Source organism: Chanodichthys erythropterus, chromosome 1, assembly GCF_024489055.1.
Source record: "Chanodichthys erythropterus isolate Z2021 chromosome 1, ASM2448905v1, whole genome shotgun sequence".
Classification (NCBI taxonomy): Eukaryota; Metazoa; Chordata; class Actinopteri; order Cypriniformes; family Xenocyprididae; genus Chanodichthys; species Chanodichthys erythropterus.
Genome location: NC_090221.1, coordinates 19,609,504 through 19,624,821, shown reverse-complemented (window position 1 = coordinate 19,624,821; position 15,318 = coordinate 19,609,504). Strand labels below are relative to the sequence as shown.

The 15,318-nt window shown below is 38.7% G+C and overlaps 2 protein-coding genes across 2 annotated transcripts in view; one reads left to right on the top strand and one right to left on the bottom strand.

Moving 5' to 3' along the window:
- Positions 1-15,318, bottom strand: part of ctnna1 (catenin (cadherin-associated protein), alpha 1) — a 117,293-nt gene that overhangs the window by 42,314 nt on the left and 59,661 nt on the right. The window contains exons 8-9 of the mRNA XM_067389269.1: positions 8,240-8,320; positions 7,866-8,018 (exon numbers count right to left, since the gene is read on the bottom strand). Coding sequence (XP_067245370.1) covers positions 7,866-8,018; positions 8,240-8,320 — 234 coding nt within the window. The remainder of the gene's footprint in view (positions 1-7,865; positions 8,019-8,239; positions 8,321-15,318) is intronic.
- On the top strand, positions 9,244-14,689 carry lrrtm2 (leucine rich repeat transmembrane neuronal 2). The gene is made up of 2 exons (XM_067389176.1): positions 9,244-9,313; positions 12,991-14,689. Exons 1-2 carry the CDS (start codon positions 9,244-9,246, stop codon positions 14,613-14,615), a joined length of 1,695 nt encoding a protein of 564 aa, XP_067245277.1. The 3' UTR covers positions 14,616-14,689.

The following is a 15,318-nucleotide window of genomic DNA, read 5'->3' as shown; positions in this document are numbered from 1 at the left end:
AGGAACCTTTGAGAACAAGGCCTTGAGGCAATAAAACTAAGCTGGTTCTATTTTTATCCCTCTTCAGGAATGATGCATTTCACGGTATAAAAAAAACTGAACCGCCACTGTTTCTGCAACCAAGAGCCAAGTTGCTGTACTTCCTGCAATTTCAGAAGTTCAAGTGGCTTTCAGATTGAGGGGGGGGGGGGGGGTGGAGGCAAATAAGTTTACCTAACAAATACATAAAAGTGGAGTACTCTTATGATGAATGAAAGTTGCCAGGAGGGTCTCCACAACCAGCACTCACTACAACATAAAGGACTATACAAAATAAACTATTTGAATGAATGGTGGCATCTTAGTATGCCATTTTGAGAGAGACAGAGATGAGGTGAGATGTAGCTGGCACATTTTACGCCGACTTCATACCTTCTGCAGCAGTAAAAATATCATGAGGGGAGGGAAGTATTGGCTGCCGTTCCTTCCCTGTCATAGCCATGGATGCTTCATTGTACTGCAAATTAAACTGCAATCTCTACAGCAATAACCACATCCATATTTAAACTCTAAACAGAGTAAGAGAGAGAGAGAGAAAAAAAATAAAAATAGCATTACACTATAAATCTCCTGACTTATTTGTGGAATGTGGGCCACATTTGTAAAAGCAGGTTATTCATAGAATGAACATTCTGGAATTAAGACTTTCAATTGTTAAATGATCACAATCTCGATTCAAACACTAACGCAATCTTATTCCTAAATTACAGCAATTCAGTGATGTCTATTAAACCTTTGACAAGTATGATCACAGCAAAAATTCAAATCTGTGTTGGTCTTGCTGCTGACCCAAAGAAAGCAGTTCTCAGGTATAGGTATGAAACGGCTTCACAAACGTCTTTTTAACCACAGTATCATTTTTTATGTGTTGCAATAATTAAAATTTTTGCATAACTACTGGGATAAAAGGTTTATAGTTCGAATATAAATGTTTATGTTAGAAACCAAAATAGAGCAAGTCTCCTTTTGAAACTTTATTTGAAGCTTCAAATAAATATTGTATCAATTCCATGTTACACTAGTAGGTGGCGAAAAGTGACTGTAAAAAAATGTATGTCATTGAATAATTTATTCTAAAAAAACAAAAAAACAAAAAAAAAAAAAACAGATTCAAAGAGTCATATAACCATTCATTCATTCATTCCGATTAAAAAAAATAGCACCTTTTTTTTTATTTATTTTTTTATAAATAGTAGGGCTGTCAAAATAATGCATTAATTTCGATTAATTAATCTGAGAAAAAAATAACGCATTAAAAAAAAAAAATGATGCAGATTAATCCATTCTGTATTGACCTTTGAACCTGGAACTATTCTAGCCACCATTCGACTGTAAAATGAAGGAGTGAGACGACTTCTGCGCTGATGGACAGAATGAGCAGAGCTCCTCCCTCATGCGCGCAAGCCCTCTCTGTCTTCAAAGTAAGCACCGTCTTTGCACTCTCTCTACATCACACATAATAATCTAAATCAACTGACACAATGCTAAGTTCGTAAGACCGAATCCATGTTTCAGGAGGCGCATTCAGAGAATGTTTTTCCTGAATAACCGCTGGGTGTGAATAGTGCTCAAAAGAACATCACCTCATCTTCTCTGACAGGCGCCCTGCATGTGCAGCTGACATAAACCACACTTTCAGTAAACAAAAAGAAAATCCTATCCAGTTCTGAAGTGTTTTCTGTGTTGACAAATCTTTTGCGATGTCCTAATAACAGTCGCGATTCGCACGCAACGCGTCAACGTCCGCTTCGCGTCAATGTCCAATTTGTGACCTAAAGACTCATTTGAACAGATTCATTTTAATTAATGATGAAAACAACTGATCTGTCCACACGGTCTATAATGAATCATTTATTCGAACAACTCTGAAATGAGAACATAAGTGTGCTTTTGCAAGAGTGGTCAGTAAAATAAGCCTTAATAATCCCAATATTTTCAGGTTATTTAAATGACAATGTGTAGTAAATTAGGCCTACCTATAAAATCAGTTAGTTTAGACTGGAGTGAGGTAAAACCAGAACAAAGCAAGTTGTTGTTAGCTAGGTGCATTCAATTGTATATGGTACAAAATTATATTATTAGTTAATATAACTTCTGAATGCTACTTTTTAATACTTTTCAGGTTTAGCAAAAAAGCATCTTCTCTTACAAAGCTATAAAATCACTTTTTTTTTTTCACATTTAACAAAATGCTCCTCTTTAGAGTTCTTTTTTTTTTTTTTTTTACTAAAATAACAATTTACTAAGTGCGGAGTATTGAGACAAATTTCATTTATTTCGATTCACAAGCTTTCGATTCGATTCAGATCATTTTGGATATGTATTTCAGGTACAGTACATGGCACATTTTCTATTAATGCTGTAAACTATACATGGGAGTCAGTTGGTACTACAATAACAATATTGAAGGTTAAAATTAACTGATTTGTACTTGCATTACATTTAAGGAAGTTTTTATAAGTAATAATACTAACTTTACAGTAACATAATTATATATATATATATATATATATATATATATATATATATATATATATATATATATATATATATATATATATATATATATATATCATTTTATATACAATTGTATAATTTTTTTTTTTTTTTTTTTTGTGTATTCATAATTGTGGGAGAATCATGATCTATTTAAAAAAAAATGTGATTCCACAATTACATAATGTATATAAACATGTAGTAATCACTGGCTGTGCTTCAAAACATTGAAAATTAGATATACCAGGGGTTTTCAACCTGTGGGGCGCAATGCCCAAGGGGTGAAGAGGCACAAGTGAAATTAGATAAACTTAAACTTTAAAAAAAAAAAAAAAAAAACAAAAGAAAGAAAGAAAGAAGAGAGCTCATCATAAAAGTTTGGGGTTATTATTTAACCATATAGAGTTAAGAGTTCAGAGAGTGCAGAGTTTAGAGAGGTTAAAATAAATTCTCCTCCTCAACCATCTCTTGCTGCGAGGCAAGCCTTCACTGCCTGTCAAAAATATATTAGACCATCCTTAGTGATGTAAGCCATCGGCAAACAGAGGAATTCCCATATATGGCACATCGTTTTCATCCCACTGTGTTCGTTTTGTAACAGAAGGCAACTACATGAATATGGGAAAAATCCCTAATGCACAAGAATATTTCCTTGCCAACAGATTGGATACTAACCAGGAGTGAGATGCTCCAGCTATTCCAGACAATGCAGTTCTTTTTTCCCCATAACCTACATATTTCAAAACCCCTCTACCTACTCTCTACCACACAAAGCTGACAACACAAGGTCAAGCAACAGCTGACCCTCTAACCCAGCTGGAATGTGGGCTTTGTGCATTATTAATTTACTTTATACTAAAGAAATAACCCATGAGAAGCTGTGTTACAGTCGTCTCACCAGTAACAAGTTTTTAAGATTAGTTTTGGCAGCAAAATCAATAAAGACACCAATGTTCAATACAGTTCTCTTTATAATGATTATCATTTTTATAATAACTTTGTTTTTCAAATATCTAATAATTCATATTAACATTATTAATAAATAACAGCTTGCATTTAATATTTGCAGACTAAAGCAGACCTTTCCTCTGCATAAGTGAGGAAAGTACACAAACCACAATCATTTGTAAATGCCTCTCAAATGGAATTATCAAAATGAGCCCATGTTTTGTTCATGTAATCCGTGTTTGGATTAAGGTTGGAATCCATATGGTGCGACCACAGACTTGTGTCAAATCAAAGCAACGAAAAACAATGTGAGGGAGAGGAGGAAGGGAGAAAAGCGGCAGAGAAGAATACGGATGTGACTTTTAGTGATGTGCTGTGCTTCGACTATCTTTAGCCCCTGGTGAGAGAATGAGGCTTTTACTCATTACCCCTCCTTTTCCCTTCACTTTGATTTCCTTCACCAGTCCTTCTCCTGTATGAGCGTGTCACACAGGGCTGGGCCTGCCCCCTGTGGGGGAGAGGTCATTCTGAAATGCCGTTGCATGACGTGTTACCACAGGGACTAAGATGAACAGATTTGAAAAACTAATGAGGATAGCTAACATTTCTGTCAGCTTGTCACTGGCCCTGCCAATGTGAGCATGAGATATAAAACCCCCAGTGATTCTGCATGAAAACATCTATCTGGAAAATAAAACACCACAAGAGACGCAACCTATTTATCGGTCATGAATACGGTCACTGCAAACAGACACAACAATGCAGATTTCTCGAAGTTCATCAATAAGGCACCGGATATCCAGCTGTTTCGAGTTTCCCCACCGAGGCAGCACTTAACCTTGGGCTCGGAGGAGTTTCACTCTTTGGCTGAGCTTAAAATGTGATTCACAGTTGTGACTGCCCATACAAATGCAGTGATTCCTCGGCTGCGGCATTGTAAACCCAGAAGCCTTGCTGCATTTGCCCCATGGTATAAAATATACGTTTGTTGACTCCTGTCTGACACTTCACACAAAAATATGAAGCATAAAAGATAAAAGGGCTGACGCACGCTCCCTCAGATCAAGCAGTCATGACAGAGACTTCGATAGCCAGCGCCATCACTATTCATGCAGGAATGCGACAGATTAAAATTTATTCTGTTTTTACACCAGCTTGCATGTTGAAATCAGAATGGAAAGTTTTTATCTTCTTCAAGCATATGCTAACTATTTGCAGAAGTGACCGTTTCCATTTCTTCTTGGTTTGTGGGTGGCATAAGGCCCTCTAAGTTAGCCATTTAGATTGTTTAATTGTCGATAATACATTTATATGCATTTAATCGATAAAACTTCGATCGACGATCGACGATTAAGCAGGTTTATACGCGTGTGTGCTGCTCAACCGCGAAACATGCAACGCAGACACGAGGGAAAATGAAGCGAGCATACCGGAGTTATGTTTGGAACCTTTTACAGCTAGAGTTACACCATCATGACTATAAGTTTGCGTGTGCATTCGCAGCCTTTTGTTTTGTGCAAATGTAAGTTGCAATATTGTGTTTATTTTGTGTAGGCTTAACTATATCTGATGTATCTCATGTAGTAAAGTGTGCCAGTGATCATCTTCAGCTTAGCAGCTCAAACAGCAATGCACAACTAATAATAATTATGATTGGGACTAATATTATAAAGAGAGCAATACTATAATAAACATTGTGAATTATTTGGGTTTAGGTGCCGTTTAGTTGTTTCATCGTGTTGCTCCAGGAAGAGCATGTCCACAACATGACATTCTGAATAACATTTAAGTTCAAGTACACTTGTATATTTGCATCATTTTGTGCAGATATAATTTGCAATATGTTTATTTTGTATATATCTGATTAATCTCATATAGGACACATTTCTTTGACTTAACTAAAGCGCTAGCAAAGTGCTCCAGTCCAGTTTACCGGAGTTCATTCAGCGCGTGCAGCTCAAACAGCAATGCACAACTAATAATAATTATGAATGGGACATATTACATAACATTATAACACTATTTTAATAAATCATTGTAAATTCATTGTGTTTAGTTGCCATTTTCAGCGCGTTGTTCCAGGAAGAGCACGTTCACAAGAGGAGTACACATTCTGACAAACACGCATCTGAAGTGGCCTTTGTGACATGTTATTTTAGTCGTTATATTTGATTATTAAAATAATTTAATAAGTGATCAATCACATTAAATCATTTTACTATCCTACTAGCCCTGTATTTTGATTAAAACACTTCTCATTCATTTGGTGAGGAACATGGCGTTTTGAGCAGCATTTGCACACCTGTCATGCTGTTGACTATATGCCACTGCAGTAGACACATTTTGCAGTATTAAGGCTAGCGATTAATTTATCGTTAATTTAATTGACGTTCGATCATGGGAATGTGTAAATTGACATCCCTAATATATTATATGTGTCACGTGACTACAGTGGTTCAACCTTAATGTTATGAAGAGACAAGAATACTTTTTGTGCGCAAAAAGAAATCAAAAATAATGACAATTTCTTCTCTCCCCTGTCAGTCTCCTACGCAGCTGACGTGGTGAACGCAGTGCAGTGCTTCCGTGTTTACGTCAGAACGGCGACTCATTATTGGCCAGCTCCTGCGTCAGCATCACACGCATGTGTCGTGGTGCTCGCATGTACAGCGTCGGCCAATAATGAGCCGGCATTCGGACGTAAACACTGAAGCGCTGCACTGCGATCACTATGCAGAATTCTCATGCATTAAAGGGTTAGTTCACCCAAAAATTTAATTTTTGTCATTACTCAGGTCATTCCAAAACCAGTAAGACCTTGAACTAACATGAACAAACAATGAACTGCTGTATTTTTATTAACTAACATTAAAGATTAACAAATACATTAACAAATGTATTACTCATGGATAGTTCATATTCGTTAATTCATTAACTAATGTTAACAAATACACTTTATTGTAAAGTGTTACCGTACTGCATTAGAAAAAAAATAAAGTTTACAGAGTTTCAGTAACAGTACTACATTAAGCTATACATTTATTGTTGAATATAATCTATAATAATGCAATGGGGTGATATACAGTATGTGGGTCCTGATAAGGCCAAATGTCTGATTTTACCAGTAAAATAGGGCTTAGCTTACATTATTTACAGTAGTCAACATTTGAAGTGGATCAAAACCTTTCATCAAAGTTGTCTTAAAACCTTCTTCTTAGGACAACTTTGATGAACTTTTTTGATCCACTTCAAATGTTGACTACGGTATATGGATAATTCTGTATTTTCGGGTTGAACTAATGTTTCCCCTCCCCTTGTTGTCAATTGTTAATTTACATACAGAAGGTTAAATTAAATCTTGAAATATTGTAAATTCTTAAGTTGTATGTACAACAATGTTCAAAATACTGCGATGCGTATCGTATCATGAACCCAGTATCACGCGCGCTGAGTGTACATATTATCTGGTATAATTAGGGCATTTTAGACTCACGTTGAAAGGCACAGCCTGTCAATAGGGTAACTGACAGACATCCTACAAATATCTAATGATCTAACAAATAAGGCTAAATATTTAAAAACTTCTATTGCACAAAACTATCATAGTCCTCACAAGATCTACAGATTATACATAATAATGGGAATGTTGCTCACAGCAAGCGATTTGAAGTCTGACAGTAATTGTCTTGAAATCTGTCGAAGGCGGCAAATTTGTTACAAAAGCGATGCTTTGATGGGGATTATTTTAGAGATGCAACTTCTCTGCAGCACGTTCAAGCCTGCTGTCAGCATACTAAAACCCTCTCAGAGAAGAAGAGTCTCTTAAATCATACCCTTTCAAGCACAGCATCCTAAAATATAAAATCTAAAAAAAATTTTTTTAAAAATCAGATAAACTCAGTGGTCGACCAGCCTAATCGGTTGGGCTGTCTATTCTGGCTCATCTCCAATTTTAATCTAGTCTGGCAAGACATTTCACACTTAGTTACATGCAAGTTACAACTACTACTACAATAGTAAGTCAGATACCCAAATTTTTGACACCGTGCGCACAAATTCAACTTTGGATCTTGACTGGGCTGTGCATTTCAACATAGACGCCTCTTCTAATTAGGCCATGATAAGTCCCACAAAAGCTTACCTGAGTGATAAAAAAAAATACTAAAATGTCAATAAACACATGTCTTAACCAAAGACAACAGACCTACAATCGTGGTTCATGTGTGCTCTCTTCGAGATGCCATGTTGAACAAAAGAATAACTAGTCTGGATGAGTGCAAATAATGTTCCATCATTTGTTTTGAATCAATTCCAGAATTTAAAATCCGCCATAGACGAGGGACAGTAATTGGCACTTTATAGAGCAGAAAACAGGTGCCTACCTCAATCAGTTTGTTGGCGTGCTCACGGAAAACTTGGGCATATTCCTTCACCTCCTTTTCATTACCATTCTTGGCAGCCTCGATCAATACCAGGAGTGGAACATTGGTCTCCAGAAAAGAGTCTGACACGTGGTCCATCACAGCCTTTCGCAGCTGAAATTATAAATACGCAAACACACAAATCCTTAGCTAGAATAAGATCACTCCGAGCACCTGGGTTTGGTGTATTCATTTTTAATATGCAATGTAAACAACATGCATCTAAAGAGGGACCGTCATGATACATTATGGAGAAAGACGTAAAATATATTTGTTGACACTTATAATAATAAATAATAAATGTGTTTATGAGCACTGCTTCATGGTGAACAGACCTGTCTGCGCAGGTCACGGGTCTTCTTAGTCATCCTGTCGATGGCCATGTTGAGGGCATCACTCTTCTCTTTATGTCCAGCCTGTGATAAAAACATACAAGGGGAAAATATACTTAACCTCATTTAAACTTGTTATAGTCAGGCTTGCCCAGAAAAAGAAAAATGATGGGTAGGAGTTAGAGCTGAGAACTGAAAGGACAAGACAAACTTATAAGATATGATGGATAAGATGCATTTTCCAGTGGAAGAAAAAAAGTAAAACAGCATGAGTCATTTGAATGGTTATAACCCCCTGTGGCAAACATTTCATTTAATTCTTGAAAGCTTTGTAAGGGTTTTGGTTCCTTTACCCCACTTTGGCGATTGTTTCGTATGACTTGTGGTACTGTCAGGAGGCACCCGCCCACATTCTTTTACCGATACATTTTTCATCTCAAAAATTCTGAGTTTTTGTCTGTCACTTTCTTGAGCTGGGCTTAAGTAGTCCGTGAAATAATTCATGACACAAATAGCTCTCCTGCAGTGCAAGTACAAAAAAAAAAAAAAAAGGGATGTAGAGGAAGGCACACTTAAAGATTAGTTAAAATGCAACACATGCTTTTGAACTTGTGTCCGATTCTTCCAGCCCCAACCTTCAAGGATTAAAATGTAAGCAAGGCACTTACATCTTCAAATAAAACCCATAATGAGATAGGACAGACAGCTTTTAACAATACACAAAGTTCAGCAGAAGGTAAGCAGGAGTAAACCTGGTCAAGTAGAGTTCACATGTTAGCCAACACAATGATAGGCAATAATTGATGTCGGAGATAAATCACTTTAAAAGGCGTTCTCTTCTCCAGTGCTCCCAGTCAAGTTGGCTAGTGTGGGAGAGTGGATCTCACTCACATGCCCCAGACAAACTGCTCATGTGCAGCGGGTAGGTAAATCTCCAGCACAGGGAAAAGCCTGGGGGAAGGCCGTCACAGGGGCACAAGCAGCAAAAGCGTGACAGTCAATGAAATATGGCAGTGTCACTGGCAGTTCAGCACCCATCTACCCTCACCTCACTGTGTGGTGCAGAGTACAAGGCAAGTGAGCGCCATCGGCCTTAATCCCCTCCTGATTTTGTGCCAGTCGGATGAAAGCACTTCAGAACAATGCAGACTAATGGTGAGCGACTGTCAATTCTAAATATCTAACCTTCAGGTGAGTTGCTCATTGAATTGAACAAAAAATTTCCTACATTAGTGTGGATGGTACATTCATCCACAGCATAACTAAGAAAACTTGATGGATATTAGCTATTTGATCGCATGTTTTCCCAAAGGGTGAAATGACTTGGATCGCTCAATATTGATTTGGCTTCGAGCAGCACCACTTAATTGGGCAGTCATTTGATTCCTCACACTAGTTTACGTGGTGTTTTCACACATAGTTAAAGATGGTCAGTTAGAGACGTGCTTGCAGCATGAACAAATCTCCCAACATATTGGTCGAAGGAAAAAAGAAATATTTTAAAACAGTCTTCCTCAGCAGAGACATCCCTTAAGGGCAGATTACACACCAGCAAGAAAAGTATTTGTAAAAAAGTAATATGACCTATGGAGAAAAATGACAAACAAATAAATCATCTGCAAAAAAAAGAAGGTCAGGTCATTTTAGAAAGTGACCACCGCAAAAAAAGAAACACAGATGTTCAAATTAAGCACAGTAGGTACAATAGCATGGAAACTATTATAGCCAAGGACAAAATAAATAAATAACTGGTGATGTTCCAAACTACAAACTTACAAAATTAACTAGCCAGTGGCTTATTTGAATAAAGAAAGCTTTGTATAAATAGGCTGGTTTAGACCCATGTTCACTAGATACCGATGACATCTAGAATACAGCAAGTAGTATAAAAAAAAAAAAGTTTAACTTTCCAGCTTGACATGAGGTCCTGAATACAACACTTATACCATGAGATATTTAAAGGGGAAAGAAAGAAAAAAACGAATGCAAAATGTAATGCAAAAACTCCAACTACAACAGACCAACAATTACGCATAACAGGAATTATTTTTCACAGCAGGAGACTTGACATCCAGAAATAATTGTCTTGAAATTTATTGAAAGCGGAAAATGCGTTACAAAAGCAGTGCATTGATGGCTGTAGCAGCGTCATTTTAAAAGGGTAAAGGGACATGTTTAGAAAATGTCGTTGCACTATTTTTAAGTTTGTCAGCAAACAACAGTTGAGTATCTATCTATCTATCAGAATTGCCACAATAGATTGTGTATTTGAGTTTTTCGAGCCTTCTCTGCTATTTTCATAATAATGAAGTATATTTATAATGCAATGCTAACTGACATAGCCTTTATCACTGTATAGAACATATAGAATACTATAAAATAATATATTGTCTGCCTCATTCTATTATGAAGCCACATCAGCTCTCAAAAGGAAGTTATTTCAAACACTCGACTGACGTTATGACGTGAGTTTGGAATAAAAACGTTATTAAATGTCATCTTTTTTTGGACAACAGGTTTATGAAAGCTTCTCATATGTTGCTTTTTCAAATGCACATTATAAGCATTTATTACTTTAAATGCATTTACTACACACACACAATGATAAAATATTAAATACAAATGTGTGTTAATCTGGAATAAAAACGTCCAGATCCATTTCCACTGTCATTCACATTTAGCTAGTAAGCTCAATAGGCTGTCATCAAACAGTTTGATTTCCATTACATTAAGTTCAGTAAACCCACAGGAAGAAATATCAGCCAAATGACAGAGGAGCTGAGAAAAATGCAGACAACAGCTAAGTTGTGCAATCTTATGTTTAGTGAAATTTCCTGTGGGGCTATGCAGTGCTCTATTAAGTCCAGCATTCAGATTCTGTCCCCACCACTGCAGATCGACAGGAGTATAAAAGGTCTCTGTGACGTCGGTTTGCTTGTGACGCGTTTTGTGTAGAAAACCTGAACGAGCAAAAGGGAGAGAAGGGAAGGGCCAATCTGATTGCAAGTCATTGTATATCAAATTAAGTATCCGCTTCCTGTGCCAACTTAATTATAACATAAATTCATTCATCAACACTTAATTGAAGTAAAAACCCAAAACAAAATAATTTGAAAATCGCTCGTTTTAATTTACAGCTACAAAGAGGTAATACACACCCCCCCCCCACCACCACCCCCACCACCACCACAACCTCAAAAGCAACAGCACTATAACACACATATACATATATAAACACACAAAATATACAACCTTGCCAGACAGGAAAGAGACGAAGAGATTTAATGTAATTGTTAATTTCGGCTGTGAACTGCCGCAACACGTTGCAGTTATCAATATTCTGACTGTGACGAACCAGAGGAAAAAAAGTAAGGGAGGGGGAGGGTGCGTTGAATCAAACGCCAAAGCACTGTGCAAGTGTGCAAGGCGGAAAGTGAGCGAGCCAGGGAGCGAACCGAAGCACGCATGAGAGAGAGGGAGAGGGAGAGAGAGAAACTGCACTGATGATCGACGCCAGCCTGCCACCACTCTGTAGCAGTGAGTGGCTGCAACAAAAGCACAGAATAACATCTCAGCTCCTCTCCTCTGCTTTTCCCCTCACTGCATCTCCTTTCCTCGGTGCCGAGAACTCCACACAACACAGCAGAGCCACACGGAACTGGCATCGCAAGCGCAGCCTCTGCCTGCCATCAACAAGTTAGGGATGAAGGACCTTGAGTACTGAAAGAGGAATGCGTGATCTTCAATTAACCAATTGAGCTGACATCATTGCGGTGGAAAAGGAAAGAGGCAGCTAAGGAACGGAGGGATCTGCTCAGCGGTGCTGCTTTGGATGCAAATCATCAACTTCAAATTTAAGGATTCTTGGAAGGCAAATAATGCTCATCTTTTCTTAATCTGGGAATTGAATAGCAGGACTGAAAAAAGGACAGACCCCCAAAAAAGAGAAAACAGCATCCCAGGACATGGAATTCCTGAATTTGGTTCAACTGGGGGGGCTCAGCACTTCTTTATTTCTGAAGAGCTTGATTCCTTTTGTATTTACCCAAAAGGCTTTTTTCCCTTTGGATTTCTCTTCCATCTGGCTGCTCCAAAAGTCTGCGGAAAAAGACAGTTGAATGCAGCCTCCGATGTACACAAAAGAATGGGTAAGTTAGCCCTTTTATTCACACAGTCTGGACCTGAATAAGCAATGTAGTGAATAGGAGGGGGGACAGTGACTGTCAGGGTCTCTAGAAACATCTATATACTTAAAATGCTGCTTTCCTTTCATGTGCTTGTAATATTTAATAAGTGGTTTCAAGCAGAGGGGAAAAAGCCTTACAAGCCACTTAAATTACTGCAGATTAAATAAATAAATAATTAAAATTAAAATTAAAATTAAGGCATACTCGGTTGGGAAAAAAAAAAAAGAAAACATCCCAAGGAATGGAGAGAGGAAGGGAAAAAAAAGAAATAAAAAAAAATAAAGGACCAGGAAATAAAATGTTAATATTGCAATACTGCAGTTTAAACATATGGATAAATAATTTCTGCATTAAAATGACTTCAGCATAACTATCAGTGCATTTCATTGAACATTCATTATAAATGTTCTTAAAATTCTTGGATCAACAAGCAGATTGCTTTGAATGTTGACAAATACAGAGAGAGTGTGCATGATAGTGGGGGGAAAAAGAAAAAAAAAAATTGTGTACTGCAGAGATTAGATTTCCCTCCCCCCGGTTTATTTTCTTATCTTTAAACCCACCCAGGTTTCCATTCAAGGTGGCCATTGGTGGGACAAGCACCAGCGGCACTTTGTGTGATCAGCATGCTACTGTGCCTCCCTCCTGTGTCATGCACAACCTGCCCCCAGAAATGCCGATGTGAAGACCTGCAGTTTTACTGCGACACGCAGGGGCTCCTGGCGCCCCCAGACGGTGTGGATAAAGGGGCCCTTGGACTTTCGCTCAGACACAACAGCATCAGCGAGCTCAGCTCAGACCAGTTCTTTGGCTTCACGCAGCTCACTTGGCTTCATCTGGACCACAACCAAATAACCACCGTGCATGAGGATGCCTTCCAGGGGCTGTACAAGCTCAAGGACCTTAACCTGAGCTCAAACCGCATCACCAAGCTGCCAAACACAACCTTCATCCACCTCATCAATCTGCAGATCTTAGATCTCTCCTTCAACCAGATGACAGCTCTGGAGCCTGAGCTCTTTCACGGGCTCCGGAAACTCCAGATCCTTCACCTGCGGTCAAACTCCCTGCGCACAACACCCGTGCGGGCCTTCTGGGACTGCCGGAGCCTGGAATACCTTGGCCTGAGCAACAACCGGCTCCGTAGCCTGGCCCGGAACGGCTTTGCCGGGTTAATTAAGCTCCGGGAGCTCCATTTGGAACACAATCACTTGACCAAGATTAACTTGGCACACTTCCCTCGTCTGGTTGCCCTCCAGTTCCTTTATCTGCAGTGGAACAAGATCAACAATTTAACATGCACCATGGAATGGAAATGGACAACTCTGGAGAAACTGGATCTCACTGGGAACGAGATACGTGTACTCACCCCCGACGTGTTTGAGACTTTGCCCAGCCTCAAGATCTTGCTGCTGGATAACAACAAACTGACCAATCTCGATACCCAAACCATGGATATGTGGAAGTCCCTAACCGCAATCGGGCTGTCGAGCAACCTTTGGGAATGTACCAAACGAATCTGCAATTTGGCCACTTGGTTGAGCACCTTTAAGGGTCGATGGGAGCATTCTATCCTCTGCCACAGTCCTGAGTACGCACAGGGCGAGGAAATACTGGACGCCGTTTACGGATTCCAACTTTGCCAAAATTTCTCAGCCCCGGTCATACTGACCAGTACAAGCACGGATGCCATGCTCCCTGAGATCACAAGCTCTCTGTTTGGAAATATGCAGACCCCTACGCAAGACTTCTATGCAGAGGATTTTGGGAGCTTTACGATTGTCACTACTACTACTACCACCACCCAACCCCCACGCACTGCCCTTGCTACTACCATGACAGTGGAGGGTGCAGATGTTACCGAGGACTACTCTGCTATGGACAACACAGTGCTGACCCAGAGGGTCATCATTGGCACCATGGCTCTGTTGTTTTCATTCTTTCTCATTATTTTTGTAGTGTACATATCGCGAAAATGCTGCCCTCCCACTCTGAGGCGGATCCGCCATTGCTCGGCCATACAGAACCGGCGACAGATGAGGACCCAGCAGAGGCAGCCAATGGCGGACCTGGCTACACAGGTGCCCTATAACGAGTATGAGCCCAGTCACGAGGAGGGTGCACTTGTGATCATCAATGGCTATGGGCAGTGCAAATGTCAGCAACTGCCTTACAAAGAGTGTGAAGTATAAACTCTATTTATTCCTGCAGTTTATGGGTTTAAACATTCGTCCATTTCAAAAGATACAGGGTTTGCTTTTGGACATTTTTTGTTCCCTTTTCAGTTTGTATAAAAAAAAGAAAGTTTCTTTGAAATTGTTAGCTATGGAAATCTATGAAAGCTTGAGATGACTGGGATGAATTTGAAAAAAAAAGGAAATATAGAGAAGTTTATTTTTGTAATACAAATGCAAAGGTTCATATCTAGCTGGGGCAATCAATCTCAGCAGAGGAAGGTTGGATGCGTCACTGCATCACCAGTTTATGTACTATGTATTCTGCAGCACAGAGGAGATGAGAAATCTATAGCCAAACCGCCTGGAACCCTGTGCTCCAGAAAACAGTTTATAAAATGACATATCTTCTGATAAATGGTGAAATTTTATTACATGGAAAATAGTGTTACATATGCTGAGCAGTGCAAATTTAAAAAGGATAAAAAAAAGACTTTGTGCACGTTAGCAACACTATAGATCTCACTCACATATTCACTTTTGGGGAGAGGAAACAAAACAAAAAAGATGAATACAAAGCAGAATTTTTAACTCACCTTTTCTAAATTAAGAACAAGTACTGTTACAAATTGAACCACAATTAAATTTAGATTTGAACAGGGAATTCAACCCACTCATGTTATTTGGCTTCCTCATGTGGCAGAAATGATCGTTTCACTTT

Excerpts from the sequence above, each read along its gene's own strand:
- lrrtm2 (XM_067389176.1), top strand. The coding sequence starts at position 9,244 with ATGGCAGTGTCACTGGCAGTTCAGCACCCATCTACCCTCACCTCACTG. Across the intron at positions 9,314-12,990 it reads TGGTGCAGAGTACAAGGCAA|GTTTCCATTCAAGGTGGCCA; the intron begins GTGAGCGCCATC and ends AAACCCACCCAG.